The following is a 26,450-nucleotide window of genomic DNA, read 5'->3' as shown; positions in this document are numbered from 1 at the left end:
GAGTGAATGCAAATGGACTCTATTGGGAAAAGTCAACAGATCCTCATGACTAACCTAACATTGCTTTCTCTTATCAGCTATTTATTTTGTGAAGTTGACAATTAAAGTTAAATAGATGGATGACAAATCAAGGATTGGAGCTCAAACTACTCGTTGAAAAAATATCTATAAAAATATGATGATGGTTCATTAATTCCCAACCGTCTCCTCTGGGACCACCAGCCCTAAACTGGCATACCTGATTCCATTAGGCAACTCTCACCAAGCCCTTGACTAATGGAATCAGTTGTGCCAGTTCCGGGCTACAACAAAATTGTGTGAAATGTCTGGTGGTCCCCGAGAAGAGGGTTGGGAAGTGATGGTTTAGATTACTTTGAAAACTTAATCATTGTCATTATTTCTGCAGACAAATTAGATTTAGTCCATCCCACAACTCTGCCCAGTGATTTGAGCCTGTGGTTCTGATGAAAGCAGACTAATTATCTAACAGTGGAAATCGGCTGTTGACTATTGTCCTCAGCCCTGATGCCTAGAAAAAAGGGTTCCAAATGGGTTCTTTGGCTGTCCCCATAGGAGAACCATTTTTGGTTTCAGGTAGAACCCTTCTGGGTTCCAACTAGAACCCTCTGCGCACCTTTTTTCCTAAGAGTTCTTTGATCTATGGATCTTGCAGAGTTAAGTCAATCTAATGATTTAATTGGTGACCTTAAAGCCTAGATCTAGAGCAACAGACCAGACCATACTGAATGTCCTGAGGAATAATATGCCAACTTGATTTAATGAGTGACCAACATACTAAAACTGTAGCCTGCATATATTATTTGAGTGTAATGAAATGCAAATGAACAAGTAGGCTATAATAACTGCCATTGGAAATAGTGAGGTTTATGGTTACAAAGTTTGTTTATTCTTTCAGATTTGTGTTGGACTTGGATCTCTCCAGCACATGTATTACCATCTTGACTTTAAGCCCTAGAGAAAAACTGTCTTGTACATAAACCAAGTAATAATAATTTTATGTGTATTATTTAGGTTTTAAATTGTAGTTCTATAACTACCTGGCATGAGGCAAAATAACCCGTTTAATTTCAGCGGTCAGGGACAATAGAACTCTGGGACTGTGGAAGGATTACAAGAAAGTCAGGGAAACCGCGTGCCCATTGGCTGTTGGAGCGCACTATAAAGAGCCGCAGTGTTGACTCTCATTCCATCAAATGCAAGCATCCTTCTAGGACTAGACCACACTTCAGAATAGGCTACGGTGCTCTACCGCTACCAAGGACGTTTTTCTTTTGGATTTCGCGTTTTTACCCGTTTTCTTTAATAAAGACTTGCGTTCTTGACTGTTACAAATATGAAGGAAAGGAGAAATCCACAGCCGTTGGTGGTGAGATGTAAACTGGTTCTTGTTGGGGATGTTCAATGCGGAAAAACTGCGATGTTGCAAGTCCTCGCGAAGGATTGTTATCCAGAGGTATGCGAATATTTGTTTCCTGTTGCAATACTATCATTTTAAGATACACATTATATATGTTCTGCAAAGCTTCCATATTGATTGAGCAGATGTTTCTGAGGATTTGATCAGCCTCATAAGCGGCTCTTTTAAAAGTTGAGAATAAACTGACGATAGATTCATTTCAGATAAGAGCATCATCCGCTTCGGGCCAGGATGCCTGTATCTACTATATGATGCGGATGTCCAATAATTCACAGTTTTCACATTGGATTATATCATATGTTCTGCTGTAGACTTCTGATCATCACTTTGAAATGGGTTTCATCACCACATTGAAAAAGGCAGATATGATCATGCAGCATTTTTTCCATTCATTTTTATTGGGCTAGCCTACTAATTCGTTTACACTCAAATGTTTACTATTTTAGAAGACTGTATTTCATTTAAATGTAGATCTGAATTCTGAAAATAAAGTCCATCACTTGTAGCAGGGAGGATATTAACAGACTGCTATGTCATTCCTCTCCACAGACTTATGTGCCCACAGTGTTTGAGAACTACACAGCGTGTCTGCAACTAGAGGAGCAGCGCGTGGAGCTCAGTCTGTGGGACACGTCAGGTAACTACATCCTCTCATCCTATATCATCAACCTATATCCTCTATCACTAGTTCAGGGGTACTCTGGGCAGAGCAAAACGAACTTGGTGGTACATTAAACATTTTGAGAATCACTGATCTATATGAACTGGCCACAGTGGCCTACATTATACCAAGCCTTTTAGAGCCCTAAGTAAGACCTTGTTGAGGGGCCCTCCTTCTAGCTTCACTTTTGAGAACAGAATATACAGTACCGTTCAAAAGTTTTAGAACACCTACTCATTCAAGGGTTTTTCTTTATTTTTTAATATTTTCTACATTGTAGAATAATAGTGAAGACATCAAAACTATGAAAGAACACATATGGAATTATGTAGTAACCAGAAAAGTGTTAAACAAATCAAAATATATTTTATATTTGAGATTCTTCAAACAGCCACCGTTTGCCTTGGTGGCAGGTTTGCACATTCTTGGCATTCCCTCAACCAGCTTCACCTGGAATGCTTTTCCAACAGTCTTGAAGGAGTTCCCACATATGCTGAGCACTTGTTGGCTGCTTTTCCTTCACTCTGTGGTCCGACTCATCCCAAACCATCTCAATTGGGTTGAGGTCGGGTGATTGTGGAGGCCAGGTCATCTGATGCAGCACTCCATCATTCTCCTTCTTGGTCAAATAGCCCTTACACAGCCTGGAGGTGTGTTGGGTCATTGTCCTGTTGAAAAACAAATGATAGTCCCACTAAGCCCAAACCAGATGGGATGGCGTATTGCTGCAGAATGCTGTGGTAGCCATGCTGGTTAAGTGTGCCTTGAAAACTAAATAAATCACAGACATTGTCACCAGCAAAGCAAAGCACACCCACACCATAACACCTCCTACTCCGTGCTTTACGGTGGGAAATACACATGCAGAGATCATCCGTTTCACCCACACCGCGTCTCACTAAGACACAGTGGTTGGAACCAAAAAGCTTCAATTTGGACTCCAGACCAAAGAACACATTTCCACAGATCTAATGTCCATTGCTCGTGTTTCTTGGCCCAAGCAAGTCTCTTCTTATTATTGGTGTCCTTTAGTAGTGGTTTCTTTGCAGCAATTCGACCATGAAGGCTTGATTCACACAGTCTCCTCTGAACAGCTGATGTTGAGATGCGTCTGTTACTTGAACTCAGTGTGCAATTTCTGAGGTAGGTAACTCTAATGAACTTATCCTCTGCAGCAGAGGTAACTCTGAGTCTTCCATTCCTGTGGCGGTCCTCATGAGAGCCAGTTTCATCATTTGCGACTGCACTTCAAGAAACTTTAAAAGTTCTTGAATTTTCCAGATTGACTGACCTTCATGTCTTAACCTCCCTGGTTAACCTGTTGGGGATAGGGGGCAGTATTTGCACGGCCGGATAAAAAGCATACCCGATTTAATCTGGTTACTACTCCTGCCCAGTAACTAGAATATGCATATAATTGTTTGATTTGGATAGAAAACACCCTAAAGTTTCTAAAACTGTTTGAATGGTGTCTGTGAGTATAACAGAACTCATATGGCAGGCCAAAACCTGAGAAGATTCCAAACAGGAAGCGGTCTCTCTGACTATTTCTTGGCCTTCTTGATCATCTCTATCCAAAACAGGGGGGCTCTGGCATAACGTGACATTTTCTAACGCTCCCATAGGCTCTCAGAAGGCGCCAGAACGTTGAATGATGACTTTGCAGGCCATGGCTGAAAAACAGTAGCGCATTTGGATAGTGGTCGATCTGAGAACAATGAGACTGGGGCGCGCGTGCACGAGACTCCAACATGTTTACATTTTCAGTCTTTGAACGAAAACAGGGTTTCCCGGTCGGAATATTATCGCTTTTTTACGAGAAAAATCGCATAAAAATTGATTTTAAACAGCGTTTGACATGCTTCGAAGTACGGTAATGGAATATTTTGAATTCTTTTGTCACGAAACGCGCCGGGCGCGTCACCCTTCTTTACCCTTCGGATAGTGTCTTGAATGCACGAACAAAACGCCGCTATTTGGATATAACTATGGATTATTTGGAACCAAACCAACATTTGTTATTGAAGTAGAAGTCCTGGGAGTGCATTCTGACGAAGAACAGCAAAGGTAATCCAATTTTTCTTATAGTAAATCTGAGTTTGGTGAGTACCACACTTGGTGGGTGTCAAAATAGCTAGCCTGTGATGGCCGGGCTATCTACTCAGAATATTGCAAAATGTGCTTTCACCGAAAAGTTATTTTAAAATCGGACATAGCGATTGCATAAAGGAGTTCTGTATCTATAATTCTTAAAATAATTGTTATGTTTTTTGTGAACGTATATCGTGAGTAATTTAGTAAATTCACCGGAAGTGTTCGGTGGGAATGCTAGTCACATGCTAGTCACATGCTAATGTAAAAAGCTGGTTTTTGATATAAATATGAACTTGATTGAACAAAACATGCATGTATTGTATAACATAATGTCCTAGGAGTGTCATCTGATGTAGATCATCAAAGGTTAGTGCTGCATTTAGCTGTGGTTTTGGTTTTTGTGACATTATATGCTAGCTTGAAAAATGGGTGTCTGATTATTTCTGGCTGGGTACTCTGCTGACATAATCTAATGTTTTGCTTTCGTTGTAAAGCCTTTTTGAAATCGGACAGTGTGGTTAGATTAACGAGAATCTTGTCTTTAAAATGGTGTAAAATAGTCATATGTTTGAAAAATTGAAGTAATAGCATTTCTAAGATATTTGAATATCGCGCCACGGGATTCCACTGGCTGTTGAGTAGGTGGGACGCTAGCCCATAGAGGTTAAGGTGGGACGTTTGCGTCCCACCTAGTCAACAGCCAGTGGAATCGTGTGGCGCGAAATACAAATACCTCATAAATGCAATAACTTCAATTTCTCAAACATATGACTATTTTACACCATTTTAAAGACAAGACTCTCATTAATCTAACCACACTGTCTGATTTCAAAAAGGCTTTACAGCGAAAGCAAAACATTAGATTATGTCAAGAGAGTACCCTGCCAAAAATAATCACACAGCCATTTTCAAAGCATGCATATATGTCACAAAAACCAAAACAACAGCTAAATGCAGCACTAACCTTTGATGATCTTCATCAGATGACACTCCTAGGACATTATGTTATACAATACATGCATGTTTTGTTCAATCAAGTTCATATTTATATCAAAAACCAGCTTTTTACATTAGCATGTGATGTTCAGAACTAGCATACCCACCGCAAACTTCCGGTGAATTTACTAAATTACTCATGATTAACGTTCACAAAATACATAACAATTATTTTAAGAATTATAGATACAGAACTCCTTTATGGAATCGCGGTGTCAGATTTTAAAATAGCTTTTCGGCAAAAGCACATTTTGCAATATTCTGAGTAGATAGCCCGACCATCACGGCTAGCTAATTTGACACCCACAAAGTTTGGCCCTCATCAAACTCAGATTTACTATTAGAAAAATTGGATTATCTTTGCTGTTCTTCATCAGAATGCACTCCCAGGACTTCTACTTTAACAACAAATGTTGTTTTGGTTCGAAATAATCCATAGTTATATTGAAATAGCTCCGTTTTGTTCGTGCGTTGAGGTCAGTATCCGAAGGGTGATGCGCGGGCGCATTTCGTGACAAACAATTTCAAAATATTCCATTACCGTACTTCGAAGCATGTCAAACGCTGTTTAAAATACATTTGTATGCAATTTTTCTCGTAAAATAGCGATAATATTCCAACCGGGCGACGTTGTATTCGTTCAAAGAGAGAAAGAAAAAAATGGAGTCCTCTCATGCACACGCGCTCCAGTGTCAGTGTTCCCTGCCTGACCACTCACAAACACTCCTGCTTTTTTTCGCCCAGAGACTGCAGAGCTCTCATTCCACTTTCTGGCGCCTTCTTAGAGCCAATGGAAGCCTTAGAAAATGTCACGTTACAGCAGAGATGCTGTATTTTTGATAGAGATGCCCTAGAAGGACAACAAATTGTCAGACAGGGCACTTCCTGCATGGAATCTTCTCAGGTTTTGGCCTGCCATATGAGTTCTGTTATACTCACAGACACCATTCAAACAGTTTTAGAAACGTTAGAGTGTTTTCTATCCAAATCTAGTAATTATGTGCATATTCTCGTTTCTGGGTAAGAGTAGTAACCAGTTTAAATCGGGTACGTTTTTTATCCGGCCGTGAAAATACTGCCCCCTAGCCCCAACAGGTTAAAGTAATGATGAACTGTCGTTTCTCTTTGCTTATTTGAGCTGTTCTTGCCATAATTTGGACTTGGTCTTTTACGAAATAGGGCTATCTTCTGTATACCAACCCCACCTTGTCACAACACAACTGAATGGCTCAAACGCATTAAGGAAAGAATTTACACAAATTAACTTTTAAGAAGGCACACCTGTTAATTGAAATGCGTTCCAGGTGACTACCTCATGAAGCTGGTTGAGAGAATGCCAAGAGTGTGCAAAGCTGTCATCAAGGCAAATGGTGGCTATTTGAAGGATCTCAAATATAAAATATATTTTTTTAACACTTTTTTTGATTACTACATGATTCCATATGTGTTATTTCATAGTTTTGATGTCTTCACTATTATTCTACAATGTAGAAAATATTAAAAAATAAAGAGAAACCCTTGAATGAGTAGGTGTTCTAAAACTTTTGACCGGTAGTGTACCTATGTGAGAGTGTATTCTCGGCCCTCACTAGCATGAAAACTAAGTACAGGAACAGACTGTGTGTGGAAAAATATTTAAGACAGACTCTCCCCAATACAACCCAACATTTCAGAGTTATGTGCATACTTTCAAGCACAGCCTTCTCATTAACCTGCGGTGAGTTATTCACAATTTTTTATGAACAAATAAGGTTTTATATGTAAGATGGCTAAATAAAGAGCAAAAATATTGATTATTGTTATTTGTGCCCTCGTCCTATAAGAGCTCTTTGTCACTTCCCACGAGCCGGGTTGTGACAAACTCACACTCATTATATCAGGTTTCAGGTATCAGGTTTCAGGTTTCAGGTTTCAGGTAAGTGCAGATTGTGTTGAAGTAACAATGTTAATTGCAACAACAGGGGCAGGCAAACGACAGGTCAAGGCAGACGGGTCGATAATCCAGAGTAGTGGGGCAAAGGTACAGGACGGCAGGCAGGCCCAGGGTCAGGTCAGGCAGAGGTCGTTAAACCAGAGTAGGGGCAAAGGTACAGGACGGCAGGCAGGCCCAGGGTCAGGTCAGGCAGAGGTCGTTAAACCAGAGTAGGGGCAAAGGTACAGGACGGCAGGCAGGCCCAGGGTCAGGTCAGGCAGAGGTCGTTAAACCAGAGTAGGGGCAAAGGTACAGGACGGCAGGCAGGCCCAGGGTCAGGTCAGGCAGAGGTTGTTAAACCAGAGTAGGGGCAAAGGTACAGGACGGCAGGCAGGCCCAGGGTCAGGTCAGGCAGAGGTCGTTAAACCAGAGTAGGGGCAAAGGCACAGGACGGCAGGCAGGCTCAGAGTCAGGACAGACAAGGGTCAAAACCAGGAGGACGAGAAAAAGAGAGACTGGGGAAAAGTAGGAGCTGAGAAAAATGCTGGTTGACTTGAACAAACAAGACGAACTGGCACGGACAGACAGAAAACACAGGTATAAATACCCAGGGGATAAGTGGGGAAGATGGGCGACACCTGGAGGGGTGGAGACAAGCACAAGGACAGGTGAAACAGATCAGGGCGTGACACATTCTTATGTTTAATATATTTTTTGTATAGTGTGTGTGTGTGGCAGGCGTACAATGATGGCAAAAAACACAATTTGAGAGTGCGCTGGAGGTCGAATGTTTGAAGGGGTACGGGACTATAAAAAGTTTGGGAACCACCTCTGTAGATGATCCAGGTCCACTAGATAATTATTGAAACTGTTTGATATTGTTCAGAACAGGTAGCTCAGACTACATGCTCTCTCCATCATTGTCCAGGAGTGAACTAACAATACACCTTTAGGATGAAAGCTGTCTTTTCTTAAGGCATAGATCCAGACAGACGTGCATCCTGACCCAACAAGCTAGTCCTATTGTTCCTGTACAGTCATTTCTCTGTTGACGTTCAGAACATCAAACTACTCTGATATTTCTTCCACAGTGTCCTGATGCAACAAGCTAGTCCTATTGTTCCTGTACAGTCATTTCTCTGTTGACGTTCAGAACATCAAACTACTCTGATATTTCTTCCACAGTGTCCTGATGCAACAAGCTAGTCCTATTGTTCCTGTACAGTCATTTCTCTGTTGACGTTCAGAACATCAAACTACTCTGATATTTCTTCCACAGTGTCCTGATGCAACAAGCTAGTCCTATTGTTCCTGTACAGTCATTTCTCTGTTGACATTCAGAACATCAAACTACTCTGATATTTTTTTCCACAGCTTCTCATTATTCCACACACGTTTCACGGCAGCTGGTTAATTCAATTTGACCCTTTGATAATGAGGAGAATCATTAGCTATTTATGGACAGATCTATATGCACACACACCCATGTTCTTTGTTTTCTTTTTGTAGGTGGTGGTGCAGTACCGTTTTCCTGTGTTGTTCTGTACATTACATTGTAAATAAATTAGCTTGGTTATGTCATATTTAATGAATGGTGACATTGTCGGCTAGAGTGGTGTACACTGAGTGTACAAAACATTAAGAACACCTACTCTTTCCATGACATAGACTGACCAGGTGAAAGCTTTGATCCCTTATTGATGCCACTTGTTAAATCCACTTCAGTCAGTGTAAACCAGTGGTTCCCAAACCTTTTATAGTCCCGTACTCCTTCAAACATTCAACCTCCAGCTGTGTACCCCCTCTAGCACCAGGGTCAGCGCACTCTCAAGTATTGTTTTTTGCCATCATTGTAAGCCTGCCATACACACACTATATGATGCATTTATTAAACATAAGAATGAGTGTGAGTTTTTGTCACAACCCGGCTCGTGGGAAGTGATAAAGAGCTCTTATAGGACCAGGGCACAAATAATAATATAATAATAATCAATAATTTTGCTCTTTTTTTAACCATCTTACATATAAAACCTTATTTGTTCATCTAAAATTGTGAATAACTCACCACAGGTTAATGAGAAGGGTGTGCTTGAAAGGATGTACATACTGTAACTCTGCAATGTTGGGTTGTATTGGAGAGAGTCTCAGTCTTAAATTATATTCACACACAGTCTGTGCCTGTATTTAGTTTTCATGCTAGAGAGTGCTGAGAATTCCCTCTCACATAGGTATGTGGTTGTAAAGGGCATCAGTGCGATTTGCCAAGGCAGGATACTCTGAGCGCAGCCCAATCCAGAAATCTGGCGGTGGCTTCTGATTAAATTCAATTTTTACAGAACCGCTTGTTGCAATTTTGATGAGGCTCTCTTGTTCAGATATTGGTAAGTGAACTGGAGGCAGGGCATGAAAGAATCCAGTTGTTTGTGTCATCCGTTTCGGGAAAGTACCAGTGTAATTGCGCACCAAACTCACTCAGGTACTTCGCTATATCACATTTGACATTGTCCGTAAGCTTGAGTTCATTTGCACACAGAAACTCATACAATGATGGAAAGACCTGTGTGTTGTCCTTGTTAATGCAGACAGAGTAGAGCTCCAACTTCTTAATCATAGCCTCAATTTTGTCCCGCACATTGAACATAGTTGCGGAGAGTCCCTGTAATCCTAAATTCAGATCAATCAGGTGAGAAAAAACATCACCCATATAGGTCAGTCATGTGAGAAACTCGTCATCATGCAAGCGGTCAGACAAGTCAAAATTATGGTCAGTAAAGAAAACTTTAAGCTCGTCTCTCAATAAAAAAAACATGTCAATACTTTGCCCCTTGATAACCAGCGCACTTCTAAATGTTGTAAAAGCGTTACATGGTCGCTGCCCATATCATTGCATGGTGCAGAAAATATACGAGAGTTCAGGGGCCTTGCTTTAACAAAGTTAACCATTTTCAGTATAGTGTCCAAAACGTCTTTCAAGCTGTCAGGCATTCCCTTGGCAGCAAGAGCCTCTTGGTGGATGCTGCAGTGTACCCAAGTGGTGTCGGGAGCAACTGCTTGCACGCGCGTTACCACTCCACTATGTCTCCCTGTCATGGCTTTTGCGCCATCAGTACAGATACACATCTTGACCACCAAAGTCCATTTATCACAGAGCTGTCCAGTACTTTAAAAATATCCTCTCATGTTGTCATGGTTTCCAGTGGTTTGCAGAAGAGGTTGTCTTCCTTAACTGACCCTCCGTAAACGTAACGGTCATATACCAGGAGCTGTGCCAGGCCCGCCACGTCTGTTGACTCATCTAGCTGTAATGCATATAATTCACTGGCTTGTATGCTTAACAGTCATTGTTTCAAAACATATCCGGCCATGTCACTGATGCGTGGTGAAACAGTGTTGGATGAAGTCATTGTCTGTATACTTTTTTGGGCCTTTTCCCCCAGCATTGTCCCAGCCATATCCGCGGCAGCAGGAAGAATTAAGTCTTCCACAATAGTATGGGGTTTGCCTATCCTAGCCACTTGGTAGCTCACCAAATAGATGCTTCTAGCCCCTTCTTATTAATGGTATCTGTTGCTTTTATACATGTCTTACTACTCAAAAGTCGTCTTAATTCTCGCTTAAAAAACTCCTGTGGCTTATTTTTGAAATTGGAATGTTTTGTCTCTAAATGTCTGCGCAAGTGAAGGTTTCATTGAGTTGTGAGATAGTACTTTTGCACATATAACACACTGTGGCTGAGGAAAGGCACTACTCCCAATATAAGTGAACCCCAAATCAATGTACTTCTCATCATATTTCCACCTCTTCGATGGTCCAACGTCCCTGTCTGATGTTCGGTGCTTTCCCGGGTAAGGGGTCAGTAGCTCTTCGGCTGCATCAGATTCACAACTGGCAGTGTCCATGCTAGCTGGGCTAACAACAAGTATAGAATTACTGATGCTAGCACTGGATGTGCTCGTGGAAGCAGACCAACTTGTGTCGTCGACAGGTGCAGGTGTAGTACTGCGGCTAGTAGTAGTACTACCAGTAGAGCTTGTATGTGTCTCTATGGATGCGGGCCTTACTTTTTTTTAACCATTTATCAATTTTCGAGCAAACGGAATGAGCAGCAGCTACGTTTGGCTACATACGGACCGTTAGTGGAATTCCTGCGAGAGAGTAACTGTTAATGTGATTGGATGTTACTTTTTTGCCTAGGCAACCTGTATTTGACATTGTGTTGTTATTTCGCTGAATACTAGATGGTTTAATTGTATTTTTGGCAGTGAAACGAGGATACTCAGGTGAGAAAAAAAACTCACCCAAATAAACTCAGCAAAAAAATAAACATCACTTTTTCAGTACCCTGTCTTTCAAAGATAATTCGTAAAAATCCAAATAACTTCAAAGATCTTCAATGTAAAGGGTTTAAAAACTGTTTTCCATGCTTGTTCAACAAACCATAAACAATTAATGAACATGCACCTGTGGAACGGTCGTTAAGACACTAACAGCTTACAGACGGTAGACAATTAAGGTCACAGTTATGAAAACTTAGGACACTAAAGAGGCCTTTCTACTGACTCTGAAAAACATCAAAAGAAAGATGCCCAGGGTCCCTGCTCATCTGCGTGAATGTACCTTAGGCATGCTGCACAATCCCTCCAATCCCTCCATCAGTGCTCAGACTGTCCGCAATAGGCTGAGAGAGGCTGGACTGAGGGCTTGTAGGCCTGTTGTAAGGCAGGTCCTCACCAGACATCACTGGCATGAGGACTGCAGATGTGTCCAGGGCAATAAATTGTGATGTCCATACTGTGAGATGCCTAAGACAGCGCTACAGGGAGACAGGACAGACAGCTGATCATCCTTGCAGTGGCAGACCACGTGTAGCAACACCTGCACAGAATTGGTACATCTGAACATCACACCTGCGGGACAGGTACAGGATGGCAACAATAACTGCTCGAGTTACACCAGGAACACACAATCCCTCCATCAGTGCTCAGACTGTCCGCAATAGGCTGAGAGAGGCTGGACTGAGGGCTTGTAGGCCTGTTGTAAGGCAGGTCCTCACCAGACATCACTGGCAACAACATCGCCTATGGGCACAAACCCACCGTCGCTAGACCAGACAGGACTGGCAAAAAGTGCTCTTCACTGACGAGTCGCTGTTTTGTCTCACCAGGGGTGATGGTCGGATTCGCGTTTATCGTCAAAGGAATGAGCGTTACACCGAGGCCTGTACTCTGGAGCGGGATCGATTTGGAGGTGGAGGGTCCGTCATGGTCTGCGGTGGTGTGTCACAGCATCATCGGACTGAGCTTGTTGTCATTGCAGGCAATCTCAGCGCTGTGCGTTACAGGGAAGAAATCCTCCTCCCTCATGTGGTACCCTTTCTGCAGGCTCATCCTGACATGACCCTCCAACATGACAATGCCACCAGCCGTAATGGTCGTTCTGTGCGTGATTTCCTGCAAGACAGGAATGTCAGTGTTCTGCCATGGCCAGCGAAGAGCCCGGATCTCAATCCTATTGAGCATGTCTGTGACCTGTTGGATCGGAGGGTAAGGGCTAGAAATGTCTGGGAACTTGCAGGTGCCTTGGTGGAAGAGTGGGGTAACATCTCACAGCAAGAACTGGCACATCTGGTGCAGTCCATGAGGAGGAGATGCACTGCAGTACTTAATGCAGCTTTTGATTTTGACCCCCCCTTTGTTCAGGAATACATTATTCAATTTCTGTTAGTCACATGTATGTGGAACTTGTTCAGTTTATGTCTGTTGTTGAATCTTGTTATGTTTATACAAATATTTACACATGTTAAGTTTGCTGAAAATAAACGCAGTTGACAGTGAGAGGACGTTTCTTTTTTTGCTGAGTTTATTTATATAGCCCCGGTGGAAAATATAAATGGACTGTTTGAAAATGTGAAGAAGAAAAAAATATTTGGCGTACCCCCGACGGCATGGCGCACACCAGTTTAGGAATACCTGCTGTAGATGAAGGGGGGAGACAGGTTGAGGAAGGATTTTTAAGCCTTGAGACAATTGAGACATGGATTGTGTATGTGTGTCATTCAGAGGGTAAATTCACAAGACAAAATATTTATGTGCCTTTGATGGGGTATGGTAGTAGGTGCCAGGAGCACCAGTTTGTGTCAAGATCTGCAATGCTGTTGGGTTTTTCACACTGAACCGTTTTCCATGTGTATCAATAATGGTCCATCACCCAAAGGACATCCAGCCAACTTGATACAACTGTGGAAAGCATTGGAGCCAACATGGGCCAGCATCCCTGTGGAACACTTTCAACACCTTGTAGAGTCCATGCCCTGATGAATTGAGGCTGTTCTGAGGGCAAAAGGGGGTGCAACTCAATATTAGGAATGTGTTCCAGTGTATATGGTATACATAACCGTAAGGGGAAAGATAGATATATTATATCCATTAGATACCCATTGGAAGACCTTTTTAATCAGAGTTAACATGATTATCCATCTAAGCCTCTCATTTATAATTGGATGAAGAGATAAGAATCACCTTCCGCTGATGCCAAATATAATCAATAAACAAGAGCGAGAGACTCAAGTAACCAAGGCGTGTTTGTTTGTGTGTGTGGCTGTGTGACTGTGTGTGTGCCGCTGTGTGAGTGCATGTGTGACTGTGTGTGCCTGCATACGTGATAGCATGCGTTTTCATGCATGTGTGTGTGCCCCAACATTGTTTTAACAGAGAATTGTGTAGAGCGGTAGCTGGGTAGGTGGGTGGGCAGTAGGACAGCAGTGTATAAGATGATTGGCAGTTGTGGCCAGCCTTTAAGGAGGGGTGGGAGGAACGCCTGATGCAGATGGAGGATTCCAAGGCTGTTGCTGTGGTAACGGCAGAGGGACTGGAGGTATTACGCTGCGCTGAGTGGAGGGAAGACTAGGGGGTGTGTAGAGGGGGCGAGAGGGGGGAGGGGGAGAGAGAGAGGGGGAGTTGCTTAAGGATTCCGAGTACATGAGTGGGAGCGTCTGCCTGCTCTGCTGCTCCCAGCCAGCCTCACTGTTCTGTTCCACTTGTTTAATCCAGTGATAAAAATATCAATGTGGATTTAGTGTCTTGATTGTCATCTTCTCCCACTCTGAAACACCAATAGGGGAGAGGAGAGGAGGATAAGGGAGGAGAGAAGATGAGAGGAGATGGGAGGAGAGGAGGATGGAGAGGCGAGGTGGATAGGAGAGGAGATGGGAGGAGAGGAGAGGAGATGATAATGGAGAAGAGAAGAGAAGGAAGGGAGCAGACATTAGGAGGATAGGGAGGAGATGAGGAGGATAGGGAGGAGAGGAGAGGAGAGGAGATGATAATGGAGAAGAGAAGAGAAGGAAGGGAGGAGACATTAGGAGGATAGGGAGGAGATGAGGAGGATAGGGAGGAGAGGAGAGGAGATGATAATGGAGAAGAGAAGAGAAGGAAGGGAGCAGACATTAGGAGGATAGGGAGGAGATGAGGAGGATAGGGAGGAGATGAGGAGGATAGGGAGGAGATGAGGAGGATAGGGAGGAGATGAGGAGGATAGGGAGGAGAGGAGAGGAGATGATAATGGAGAAGAGAAGAGAAGGAAGGGAGGAGACATTAGGAGGATAGGGAGGAGATGAGGAGGATAGGGAGGAGATGAGGAGGATAGGGAGGAGAGGAGAGAAAAGAGAGAGGGGAAAGGGACAGCAAAGTAAAGCTCAGCATGAGAAGTGATACCCCTCAGAGATTACCCCTGGTCTCTGTCCTCTCTTTCTGTCTCTCCCTATATGTCTCTTTGTCTCTGTCTCTCTCTATCTCACTCAATTCAATTCAATTCATGGGGCTTTATTGGCATGGGAAAGATATGTTAACATTGCCAAAGCAAGTGAAGTAGATAATATACAAAAGTGAAATAAACAATAAAAATGAACAGTAAACATTACAGTCACAGAAGTTCCAAAAGAATAAAGACATTACAAATGTCATATTATGTATATATACAGTGTTGTAACAATGTGCAAATGGTTAAAGTACAAAAGGGAAATTAAATAAACATAAATATGGGTTGTATTTACAATGGTGTTTTTTCTTCACTGGCTGACCTTTTCTTGTGGCAGCAGGTCACGAATCTTGCTGCTGTGATGGCACACTGGTATTTCACCCAATAGATATGGGAGTTAATCAAAATCTGGTTTGTTTTCAAATTCTTTGTGGATCTGTGTAATCTGTGGGAATATGTGTCTCTAATATGGTCATACATTGGGCAGGAGGTTAGGAAGTGCAGCTCAGTTTCCATTTCATTTTGTGGGCAGTGTGCACATAGCCTGTCTTCTCTTGAGAGCCAGGTCTGCCTACGGTGGCCTCTCTCAATAGCAAGGCTATGCTCACTGAGTCTGTACATAGTCAAAGCTTTCCTTAAGTTTGGGTCAGTCACAGTGGTCAGGTATTCTGCCACTGTGTACTCTCTGTTTAGGGCCAAATAGAATTATAGTTTCATCAGTTTTTTTGTTAATTCTTTCAAATGTGTCAAGTAATTCTCTTTTGGTTTTCTCATGATTTGGTTGGGTCTAATTGTGTTGCTGTTCTGGGGCTCTGTGGGGTGTGTTTGTGAACAGAGCCCCAGGACCAGCTTGCTTAGGGGACTCTTCTCCAGGTTCATCTCTCTGTAGGTGATGGCTTTGTTATGGAAGGTTTGGGAATCGCTTCCTTTTAGGTGGTTGTAGAATTTAACGGCTCTTTTCTGGATTTTGATAATTAGCGGGTATCGGCCTAATTCTGCTCTGCATCCATTATTTGGTGTTTTACGTTGTACACTGAGGATATTTTTTGCAGAATTCTGCATGCAGAGTCTCAATTTGGTGTTTGTCCCATTTTGTGAATTATTGGTTGGTTAGCGGACCCCAGACCTCACAACCATAAAGGGCAATGGGTACTATAACTGATTCAAGTGTTTTTTGCCAGATCCTAATTGGTCTGTCGAATTTTATGTTCCATCCTCTGTCTCTACTGCGCTCAACTAAATGTTGTTTCTTCTTGGATATGATGTCTCCTTTCTGCATTATATTGTTAAAAGAAAACAGTCTACTATCATTTTCCCTGGACAGTATTTGGTGAGGGTGTTAGACCAAACTATTTTTGTTTTACTATATGTTCTTCCCTTTACTGCATCTGAATGTTGTTCTGGACGTCTGTTAATAAGTCTCTGTCCTCTCCTCTAGGTTCTCCCTACTATGACAATGTGAGGCCTCTCTGTTACAGTGACTCTGATGCGGTGCTCCTCTGTTTTGACATCAGCCGCCCAGACACCTTCGACTGTGGGCTCAAGAAGGTAATGGCTCCCATCTCTCACTTTATCTTTCTGTCTCTCTCTTTTCTCTTTCTAAACAGTATTCCTAACTGTCTGCAAGTCCTCAGAGATTCTATCAATCCAGCCACCAGGCTCAAATTATCTGGCTTTTATTGGGCTTTTCAAAACTTGCTATTCAATATAGAGACTAGGCAACGCATTGTTGCTTCCTAGTTTATAGCTATGTGATTCACCAGGTCCGTAGGCTATTTATCTAGGTAATCATGGGGAATTACATTTGTAATTTGGTTAACTACCCCAAATCATGACTTGTTCATTATCATGTGGGTAAATATCTGCTCTGTTTTCTCTCCAGTGGAAGACAGAGATCTTAGATTTCTGCCCCAGCACACGCATCCTTCTCATTGGCTGTAAGACCGACCTGCGCACAGACGTCTGCACCCTGATGGAGCTGTCCAATCAGAAACAGGTCCCCATCACCCATGAGCAGGTGAGACTGAGATGACACACATAGGCCAGGGTTTTCATTAGCCAATAATAGCCGGCTTTTGTCCGCATTTTTTTTTTTTAAAGCAGATAAAAAAAATTGCTGCCGGCAAATTGTCCGGGAGAAGAAGAAGAAAAAAACATTGCGAAATAATGCTTTTTAGCCTCATTGATGGAAATACATTTGACTGGTCATGCTTATCGTCCTATAAGTTGATTTGCATAATTTTGTGGAATTAAATTGCCATGTGTGTACAGTAGCCTATATTCCTTATGTAGGCTGTTTTATTTATCACACATGTACAGCATGCAGATACAGAGCCTTGGAGTGGAAAATCTGTCAGACAGCGCAAGAGCTGCTGCTGCTGAATCTTGTGGTGCTTTCAAGACAACTGGAAACTCTGAAAAATACAAGGTCAAGTCATGGCGTCAGTGATCTTCAGGTCGGAAAGTCCCGAGTTTTAATTCCGAGTTGGATTTCTCCCAGTCAGACCTAGTTATTTTCCCAGTTGTCTTGAACGCACTGAAGAAAGAAATCTTAGATTTCTGAGTTCCCAGTTGTCTTGAACGCACTGAAGAAAGAAATCTTAGATTTCTGAGTTCCCAGTTGTTTTGAATGCAGCATCAAACAGCAACAGAAGGCAGGCTTCATTAGCACATCACACACCACTTTGCAATATTGCTTGAGGCAGTATGCATTTTTAAAACATATACTGAATGTTTTAATAGATATTATGAGGCATGTCTTACATTGGTTCAAAGTAGCCTGTTAGATCTCCTCTTTTTCTACATCTGTAACGGATGATTTCATCTCTGTCACATGAAACCGCTCTCATGAGCAGTGCCCTTTTGACAACGGTGTTTTCCTACCAAGTGTATTATGGAATGCACATTTGAGCGTAGCCTACTGCTTTATAATGTGAAGAAATAATAGTTTACCAACATTTTAAGCTAAAACTTCTAATCTGTTGCATCAGACAATTTTTTGTTGTATGTAGCCTGGTTGTATTAATTTGGGATCTTTCGTCCCACAACTATCCCAGAGTCTGTTTGGAATAGGCTGTTTCTATCTCCACAAGCTGACCAATAGTAGATTGACATAGGCTAGTGATTTAGCTGTTTTTTACTTGTCTTGTCTGAGGAAAACTAAATGTGGACAGGTATTCTAACATCTTCAAAGCGCACATCAGAATTTGTAAGAATGAATTACCGTATTCTAAATGTGATTTCTGACATTCTGAGCACCGTGGGTGGACGCCCTAATCAGGTTACACACCCAATGCATATGGGTCCGGTCAATTTCTCAAATGTCTGTTAAATTAAAATGTTGCCAGTCAAATGTCCGGTGCCATGTTTTCCTAACGGAAACCTTGACACACACAGACAGACAGACAGACAGACAGACAGACAGACAGACAGACAGACAGACAGACAGACAGACAGACAGACAGACAGACAGACAGACAGACAGACAGACAGACAGACAGACAGACAGACAGACAGACAGACAGACAGACAGACAGACACAGACAGACACACAGACACACAGACACACAGACACACAGACACACAGACACACACACACACACACTAGGGCCTGTTCAGATAGAGATGTATGGTGAAATCTATTGTGTGGAACAGAATAAGCTCTCAGCCGCTCTCCTCTGCCTCCTCCTCCCCAGGGTTCCTCCATGGCCAAGCAGCTTGGAACTGAGGCCTACCTGGAGTGTTCAGCGTTCACCTCAGAGAAGAGTATCCACAGTGTGTTCCGTACGGCCTCTCTGGCTTGCATCAACAAGCTGCAGCCCCTCCCCAAGCCCAACCCCACCCGACGCTTATCCAAGAGGCTCCTCCATCTGCCCAGCCGCTCCGAGCTGCTCTCCTCCACCTTCAAGAAGGAGAAGACCAAGAGCTGCTCCGTCATGTGAGTGGAGACCCGGGGCGGAGGGGCTTTCGCTCCCTTCCAACACGCTGCTCCGATTCCCCAGAACCCCTTGACTGTTTGGTTCGGGGAAGGTGGGGTTGGTTTCATCACGATAGCTTTATCATGAGAAGGCTCTTCTTCCATGTTGAATCCTTCCTCACCCCCCCGCCCCCAAAGTGAAATAAATTCAGAATAGGTGGACACCTTGTCCTGAACTACACTTCAGTGCATATCTCATCTTTTTCAGTACTGTATCTTAGCTTTTTGATCATCAGCAAACCACTCTTCTCACCTGTTACAGTAACGGTATGCAACCATGATGGTGTGACATCACTACTATTTAGGCACATGTTGATTTGTCCAAATTGGAGAAATGTGCAACGTGTGACAAAGCTTTAACATTGTGATGTAAAAATGCCTCTCAAGACAATTAAATACCTATTTTTCAAAAAAAAATTGCATGAAAATATATCAGACATTACTGAAAATTGTATCCCTTCTGCACTACAGAGTGTCAACTATAAGGTGAAGCAACATGAGCAAATCAGTGGTCAAACGGTGTTTGTGCTCTTCTTGATTAAGGACCAACGGGGGCTGACTGATTGAGAGAGATGTGGAGAGAGGAGTGTTTGATGGGATCGTAGCATGAACAGAGGGCCATTACACTTCTCATTGTCTCGGCCGTGAGGATAGGAGGTCTTGACGGATAAGGGCTGATTGCGTGAACAGGAAGGTGTCAGGCAAACAGACAAGCAGGCAGGCGGACGAACGGACAAGCAGACAGGCAGGCAAGCAGACAGACCAACATGCAGGCAGACAGACAGACAGACAGACAGACAGATATACACACAGACAGACAGACACCAGTGTGAGCCATCTGCTCTCAGTCAGTGGAGTACCAGGTTACAGAGGAAAAGCACATAACAGATGGATTTTGGAGCTTTGGGAGAAGAAAAGAGGGAAGTCACAAAACAATGTGAATGTACTGGAGCTTCCAGAGATAGAAAACAATGCCAATGTACTGGAGCTTCCAGAGATAGAAAACAATGCCAATGTACTGGAGCTTCCAGAGATAGAAAACAATGCCAATGTACTGGAGCTTCCAGAGATAGAAAACAATGCCAATGTACTGGAGCTTCCAGAGATAGAAAACAATGCCAATGTACTGGAGCTTCCAGAGATAGAAAACAATGCCAATGTACTGGAGCTTCCAGAGATAGAAAACAATGCCAATGTACTGGAGCTTCCAGAGATAGAAAACAATGCCAATGTACTGGAGCTTCCAGAGATAGAAAACAATGCCAATGTACTGGAGCTTCCAGAGATAGAAAACAATGCCAATGTACCGGAGCTTCCAGAGATAGAAAACAATTTGAATGTACCGGAGCTTCCAGAGATAGAAAACAATGCCAATGTACTGGAGCTCCCAGAGATAGAAAACAATTTGAATGTACCGGAGCTTCCAGAGATAGAAAACAATGTGAATGTAGCTGAGAATTGTCTGATGAGGAGTGCTTTGATGAAGAAGAAACCACTTCCAGGGAGTGGGGTATTGTTTTAACCGGGGCCACAGGCACAACACAGTTTAATGTACCTCTGTCAAGAGATCTGTGAAGTTACATCCGATAATGGCTGCCAAGTCAGTGTTGCAATTCCTTGAGGTGATTATTTAAAGGACTGTCTGTTTGAAACTAGAAGATGCTGCTTAAAAACTTGGCTGAATCCACTGGGGAAATGTGATGTCCAGTTCACAAAATCCTACTACAGAAGAACGTGTTGTAGCATCACAGTATTTTAATAATCAACAATGATCAAACAGTATACAGTTTCCATTACACCATTCATATAATATCCCCGAAGTTTCATCCTGAATTTTGGAAATATGGCTGTTGATTTATTTAATTTTCAACAATGTAATGTAGCACTCCACTTCATTTAGTCTCCTCTCTTCATAAATGTTTCTACTCTTCGTTCCTTTTCTCTCTTTCTCTCGTTGTTCTGTTACACCTCAAGTCCCAGCATCATGGATTGGAGTCCAGTCCAATGTGACACTAAACTAGGACCCTTTTTTAGCTTTAATCTTTTGCTTCTTGGTTATAATTGTGTATGTGCTCGGCTTTAACTATCAAGCAATAATGATTTAAGTGATTGTGATGCAAAGTCAGCTGATCGAGAGGCCAATATATCCTGCTGCTACTCCATGGACATACATACAGTATAGCAAAACAAACTGAACCATCCTTTCTGCTGTAGAATCAAGATGGCGTCCAATCTGGTTCCTCTTTCCCTTCTTCTGTCACGTCAGTAGCCACTGGTATGTAAGGTAACCAATGACATCTCTTGCTGTGCCACTAAAGAGTTTGGAATTTGAGTCCGAAGGGGAATAATGCTATTTGAAGATGTCAGTGAGTTTATGCAGTATCGTTGGGAGACGAGTGAGTTAAAGAAATGACACTGAGAGAATCTGGTTTTAAACATTCGGCTCTAGTCACTGTTGGCACTATTGAAGCTTTTTCCATTGGGGTACATTATGTGGAAGCCTCCTAACTTTTAACAATTAATATGTGAAAAGGGGCTAGGGTATATGGAAATATTTAGGGAGTTAGAGGAACAAGTAATAAAAAATAAAATAAAAACATGCAGGCTGGCCAAAGAAAGAAGATGTTTTTTACATTATTCATTTTGGGGTTTGTTGTGTTTTTATTTTGGTATTAAAGCTTGAATTGAATCCTTTTTTGTGTATGTGTGTGTGTGATTGTGACAGTGTTTGTTAACCTATGTGGTGAGCTGTGGACGACCCCCATGGTAATCAGTCAGTCGGTGATTTGATTTGCACAAAGGCTCTAGTTCCTTGGTCACACACGGGAATTCCTCAGCATTGCCTAGCAACAGTTCAACACAGGAAACCAATCCAGACTCAGAATGGCTCATTGGTTGGTTGGTAGCACAGATAGGAAGTAAAGGAGGGCGTAACGTACAAGGAGACATTTCCACAGTCAATGGAAGTGCAGATTCTGCTTCTACCTCAAGGGTTGATCGGAATTTGGATTCAGAATATTTTTTTCTTGAGTTTCCTTATAATTCCAAGTTCCAAACTCATACAGGGGGCTCAGGTCCTGGATATAGAAACATTTCATGGATCATATCAGTTAACATGCAGTCAGTCATTGTGTAGTACAGTGAGTGTGTGGTACATTGGTGCAGTCTAACTCCTAGCATGTGCTGTAACAGTTTGATTGTGCAAATCTTATTTTATAATATGTGTAAAGACATTAAAGAATGTTGCAGGAAAATGCTTGATTCAAACGATGAAAGACGAATATGTTGTTGATGTGAATATTTTTTTGATAGCTATTATAGATATTTATTTATTTATTTTTGTAGCTTTTTTGGTTGACGTGTATTTGTTAGAAATCTATTTTGGACATTGGACTTTCTCTCCTTTTCTTTTGCTCTGTTAATAAAGCTTGTGACTGGCACCAGGCGCTGCTGCAGTACTTATTTCCTAACTACAGAGTTATACATTTCAGTTGCTTTTATGATTGAACTGACAACACATATCTTCAGCTGTTTATTTATTTCACCTTTATTTAACTAGGCAAGTCAGTTAAGAACAAATTCTTATTTACAATGACGGACTACGCCTGCCAAACCCGGAAGATGCTGGGCCAATTGTGCGCCGCCTTATGGGACTCCCAATCACGGCCGGTTGTGATACAGCCTGGATTCAAACCAGGGACTGTAGTGATGTCTCTTGCACTGAGATGCAGTGCCTTAGACCGCTGCGCCACTCGGGAGCCTAAACTGTAATGCCACATTGTATACAGGTATTTCATGCAGAAATACAGTATTTATAGAGTGACAGTTAGGATATAATTACTGTAATTACTAAGTGACAATTAAGATAGATTTACAGTATTTACAGAGTGACAGTTAGGATTCAAGTGAACGACTGACATTGTCAGTTGATTGCGTCATGTTTGCTATAGACCTCAGGCTCTTATCTGAACCACTGTGTGTGTGACTGTGTGTGTGTGTGTGACTGTGTGTGTGTGTATATGCCTGATGGGAGCCCCAGGGTGATTGTTTTCTGTCTGAGAGGCTATTGACACCATCACAAAGGACAATGATTGCACCCAATGCTCAATCACACATCATTGACCATGACAATGTCAGCCACTTGACAGCCAGACCCTATCAGTCCTCTTAGTCTGTGTGTGTTTTTGATGTCTGTGTGTGCGTCTCATTGACTTCCTTAACACTTCTTCAGGATTGGTGGGTCCCCTGAGGGACGGTTGAGCTAACATGCGCTAATGTGATTAGCATGAGGTTGTAAGTAACAACAACATTTCCCAGGACATAGACATATCTTTTATGGGCAGAAAGCTTAAATTATTGTTAATCTAACTACACTGTCCAATTTACAGTAGCTATTACAGTGAAAGAATACCATGCTATTGTTTGAGGAGAGTGCACAGTTTTGAACATGAAAAGTTATTCATAAACAAGAGGTTAAAGAAAGGCCACACCATATAAAGTAGTTCATTGATGATCTGGCACATTAACTCTGGTAGACTGGCCAATCACCATCTTATCGCATCAGTTTAAACATGCAGTGAGGTCATCATTGTCAGACAGACAACTCAATGAGAATCAGTGCTGAACATTTCCTTCTCCATTTAGGTTGGAGAGGGAAGAGAGAGTGGATCAGAATAGATTAAATACAAATATTAGGATGAGCAATGTCGGAGTGGCATTGACTAAAAACAGTAGAATAGAATACAATATATACAGTTGAAGTCGGAAGTTTACACACACCTTAGCCAAATACAATTAAACTCAGTTTTTCACAATTCCTGACATTTAATCCTAGTATAAATTACCTGTCTTAGGTCAGTTAGGATCACTACTTTATTTTAAGAATGTGAAATGTCAGAATAACAGAGAGAATTTATGACTTATTTATTTCAGCTTTTATTTCTTTCATCACATTCCCAGTGGGTCAGAAGTTTACATACACTCAAATAGTATTTGGTAGCATTGCCTTTAAATTGTTTAACTTGGGTCAAATGTTTCAGGTAGCCTTCCACAAGCTTCCCACAATAAGTTGGGTGAATTTTGGCCCATTCCTCCTGACAGAGCTAGTGTAACTGAGTCAGGTTTGTAGGCCTCCTTGCTTGCACATGCTTTTTCAGTTCTGCCCACACATTTTCTATAGGATTGAGGTCAGGGCTTTGTGATGGCCACTCCAATACCTTGACTTTGTTGTCCTTAAGCCATTTTTCCACAACTTTGGAAGTATGCTTGGGGTCATTGTCCATTTGAAAGACCCATTTGCGACCAAGCTTTAACTTCCTGACTGATGTCTTGAGATGTTGCTTCAATATATCCACATAATTTCCCTACCTCATGATGCCATCTATTTTGTGAAGTGCACCAGTCCCTCTTGCAGCAAAGCACCCCCACAACATGATGCTGCCACCCCCGTGCTTCACGGTTGGGATGGTGTTCTTCGGCTTGCAAGCCTCCCCTTTTTTCCTCCAAACATTATGGTCGAACAGTTCTGTTTTTGTTTCATCAGACCAGAGGACATTTCTCCAAAAAGTATGATCTTTGTCCCCATGTGCATTTGCAAACAAATAGTCAGGGTTTTTTTACGGTGGTTTTGGAGCAGTGGCTTCTTCCTTGCTGAGTGGCCTTTCAGGTTATGTCGATATAGAACTTGTTTTACTGTGGATATAGATACTTTTGTACCTGTTTCCTCCAGCATCTTCAAAAGGTCCTTTGCTGTTGTTCTGGGATGGATTTGCACTTTTTGCACCAAAGTACGTTCATCTCTAGGGGACAGAATGCGTCTCCTTCCTGAGCGGTATGACGGCTGCGTGGTCCCATGGTGTTTATACTTGCGTACTATTGTTTGTACAGATAAACGTGGTACCTTCAGGTGTTTGTAAATTGCTCCCAAAGATGGGAGGTCTTGGCTGATTTCTTTTGATTTTCCCATGATGTCAAGAAAGAGGCACTGAGTTTGAAGGTAGGCCTTGAAATACATCCACAGGTACACCTCCAATTGACTCAAATGATGTCACTTAGCCTATCAGAAACTTCTAAAGCCATGACATCATTTTATGGAATTTTCCAAGTTGTTTAAAGGCACAGTCAACTTAGTATATTTAAACTTCTGACCCACTGGAATTGTGATACAGTGAATTATAAGTGAAATAATCTTTCTGTAAATAATTGTTAGAAAAATGACTTGTGTCATGCACAAAGTAGATGTCCTAACCGACTTGCCAAAACTATAGTGTGTTGACAAGAAATTTGTGGAGTGGTTGAAAAACGAGTTTTAATGACTCCAACCTAAGTGTATGTAAACTTCCGACTTCAACTGTACATATGAGATGAGTAAAGCAGTATGTAAACATTATTAAAGTGACTAGTGTTCCACTGTTAAAGTGGCCAGTGATTCCATGTCTATGTCTATTGGGCAGCAGCCTCTTTGGTGCAGGGTTGAGTAACCGGGTAGTAGCCAGCTAGTGATGGCTATTTAAAAGTCTGATGGCCTTGAGATAGAAGCTGTTTTTCAGTCTCTCTGTCCCAGCTTTGATGCACCTGTACTGACCTCCCTTCTGGATGATAGCGGGGTGAACAGGGGTGAACTGGCCAATGTGACCTAACAGTCTGTCTCACCATCTTATCTTGGTCCCCAGATACCTAGCTCTAATTACTCAGAGGAATCTGTGCCATCAGGTCACACCTGCAAGTCAAATCCATCTCCATGACGTTAAAGCAAAGGCGTGTCCTAGTTTGTGTCGTTTCATCTGTTCTTACTTGTGTATTGGCTGAATCAGAGAATATTTGTTTCTTTGTTGTCTATCAAAGAGTTGCTCTCTCTCTCTCTCTCTCTCTCTCTCTCTCTCTCTCTCTCTCTCTCTCTCTCTCTTTCTCTCTGCCATCTGTGAAATTGTGTTTTTCCACCTAGTGACTGCTGCTGTTTAAATCCCTCTCTATGCATGAGAGAGGAACACAGTTCCACAGTGGATTAACTTCCCAAACAGGCTGACGGGTTTCCAAATCCCCATGTTGCTTTTACAACACAACAGTATGGTTGGTTCCAACACTAAACATGTCCTCAAGGGTACCTCAAGCAAAGAATGAACGAGTTCTAGTGAGTGAATGGAACAGGTTTTTCTATGACACCTCTGACAGATGTGAGACCGTGGAGCCTTACCTAGGTTGTGTTCAGTAGGGCACAGCGTAGCAAAGCATTTTGCAATGGAAAACTAACATCTCTGTTCTTATTGAACAAATTCAGGTAGTCCCTCCCAATTTCAGAACATTTCCACATTGGGGCGACAGTTAGCCTAGTGTTTAGAGCATTGGACTAGTAACCGAAAGGTTGCAAGATCAAATCTTTGAGCTGACAAGGTAAAAATCTGTTGTTCTGCCCCTGAACAAGGCAGTTAACCAGGCTGTCATTGTAAATAAGAATTTGTTCTTAACTGACTTGCCTAGTTAAATAACAGTTAAATAAATAAATAAAATGACCCTAATCTCTAACAGAGAAAACGGGAACACCACTCACTGATGAGCTCTGCTTCTGTACACTCATACACACACATACACACACATACACACTCATACACACTCATACACA

The 26,450-nt window shown here is 42.2% G+C and overlaps 1 protein-coding gene across 1 annotated transcript; it reads left to right on the top strand.

Annotated features, from left to right (window-relative positions):
- Nucleotides 1-1,225: 1,225 nt before the first annotated feature.
- Nucleotides 1,226-22,272, top strand: LOC106572699 (rho-related GTP-binding protein Rho6). Its single transcript, XM_014147091.3, has 5 exons — nucleotides 1,226-1,474; nucleotides 1,988-2,075; nucleotides 16,295-16,404; nucleotides 16,739-16,873; nucleotides 18,552-22,272. The coding sequence occupies exons 1-5, from the start codon at nucleotides 1,355-1,357 to the stop codon at nucleotides 18,795-18,797; spliced, it is 699 nt and encodes a 232-aa protein (XP_014002566.1). The 5' UTR covers nucleotides 1,226-1,354; the 3' UTR covers nucleotides 18,798-22,272.
- Nucleotides 22,273-26,450: the final 4,178 nt, after the last annotated feature.

This window comes from Salmo salar, chromosome 15, assembly GCF_965601325.2.
Source record: "Salmo salar chromosome 15, fSalSal1, whole genome shotgun sequence".
Taxonomy (NCBI): Eukaryota; Metazoa; Chordata; class Actinopteri; order Salmoniformes; family Salmonidae; genus Salmo; species Salmo salar.
Note: the sequence above shows the minus strand (reverse complement) of the source record. Positions and strands in the feature narration are given on the sequence as shown.

What these genes read in the sequence shown, in the direction of transcription:
- LOC106572699 (XM_014147091.3), top strand. Translation starts at nt 1,355, where the DNA reads ATGAAGGAAAGGAGAAATCCACAGCCGTTGGTGGTGAGATGTAAACTG. An exon ending in CAGTCTGTGGGACACGTCAG is followed by an intron (nt 2,076 to 16,294) that starts GTAACTACATCC and finishes CCTCTCCTCTAG; the next exon opens with GTTCTCCCTACTATGACAAT. An exon ending in TCGACTGTGGGCTCAAGAAG is followed by an intron (nt 16,405 to 16,738) that starts GTAATGGCTCCC and finishes TTTTCTCTCCAG; the next exon opens with TGGAAGACAGAGATCTTAGA.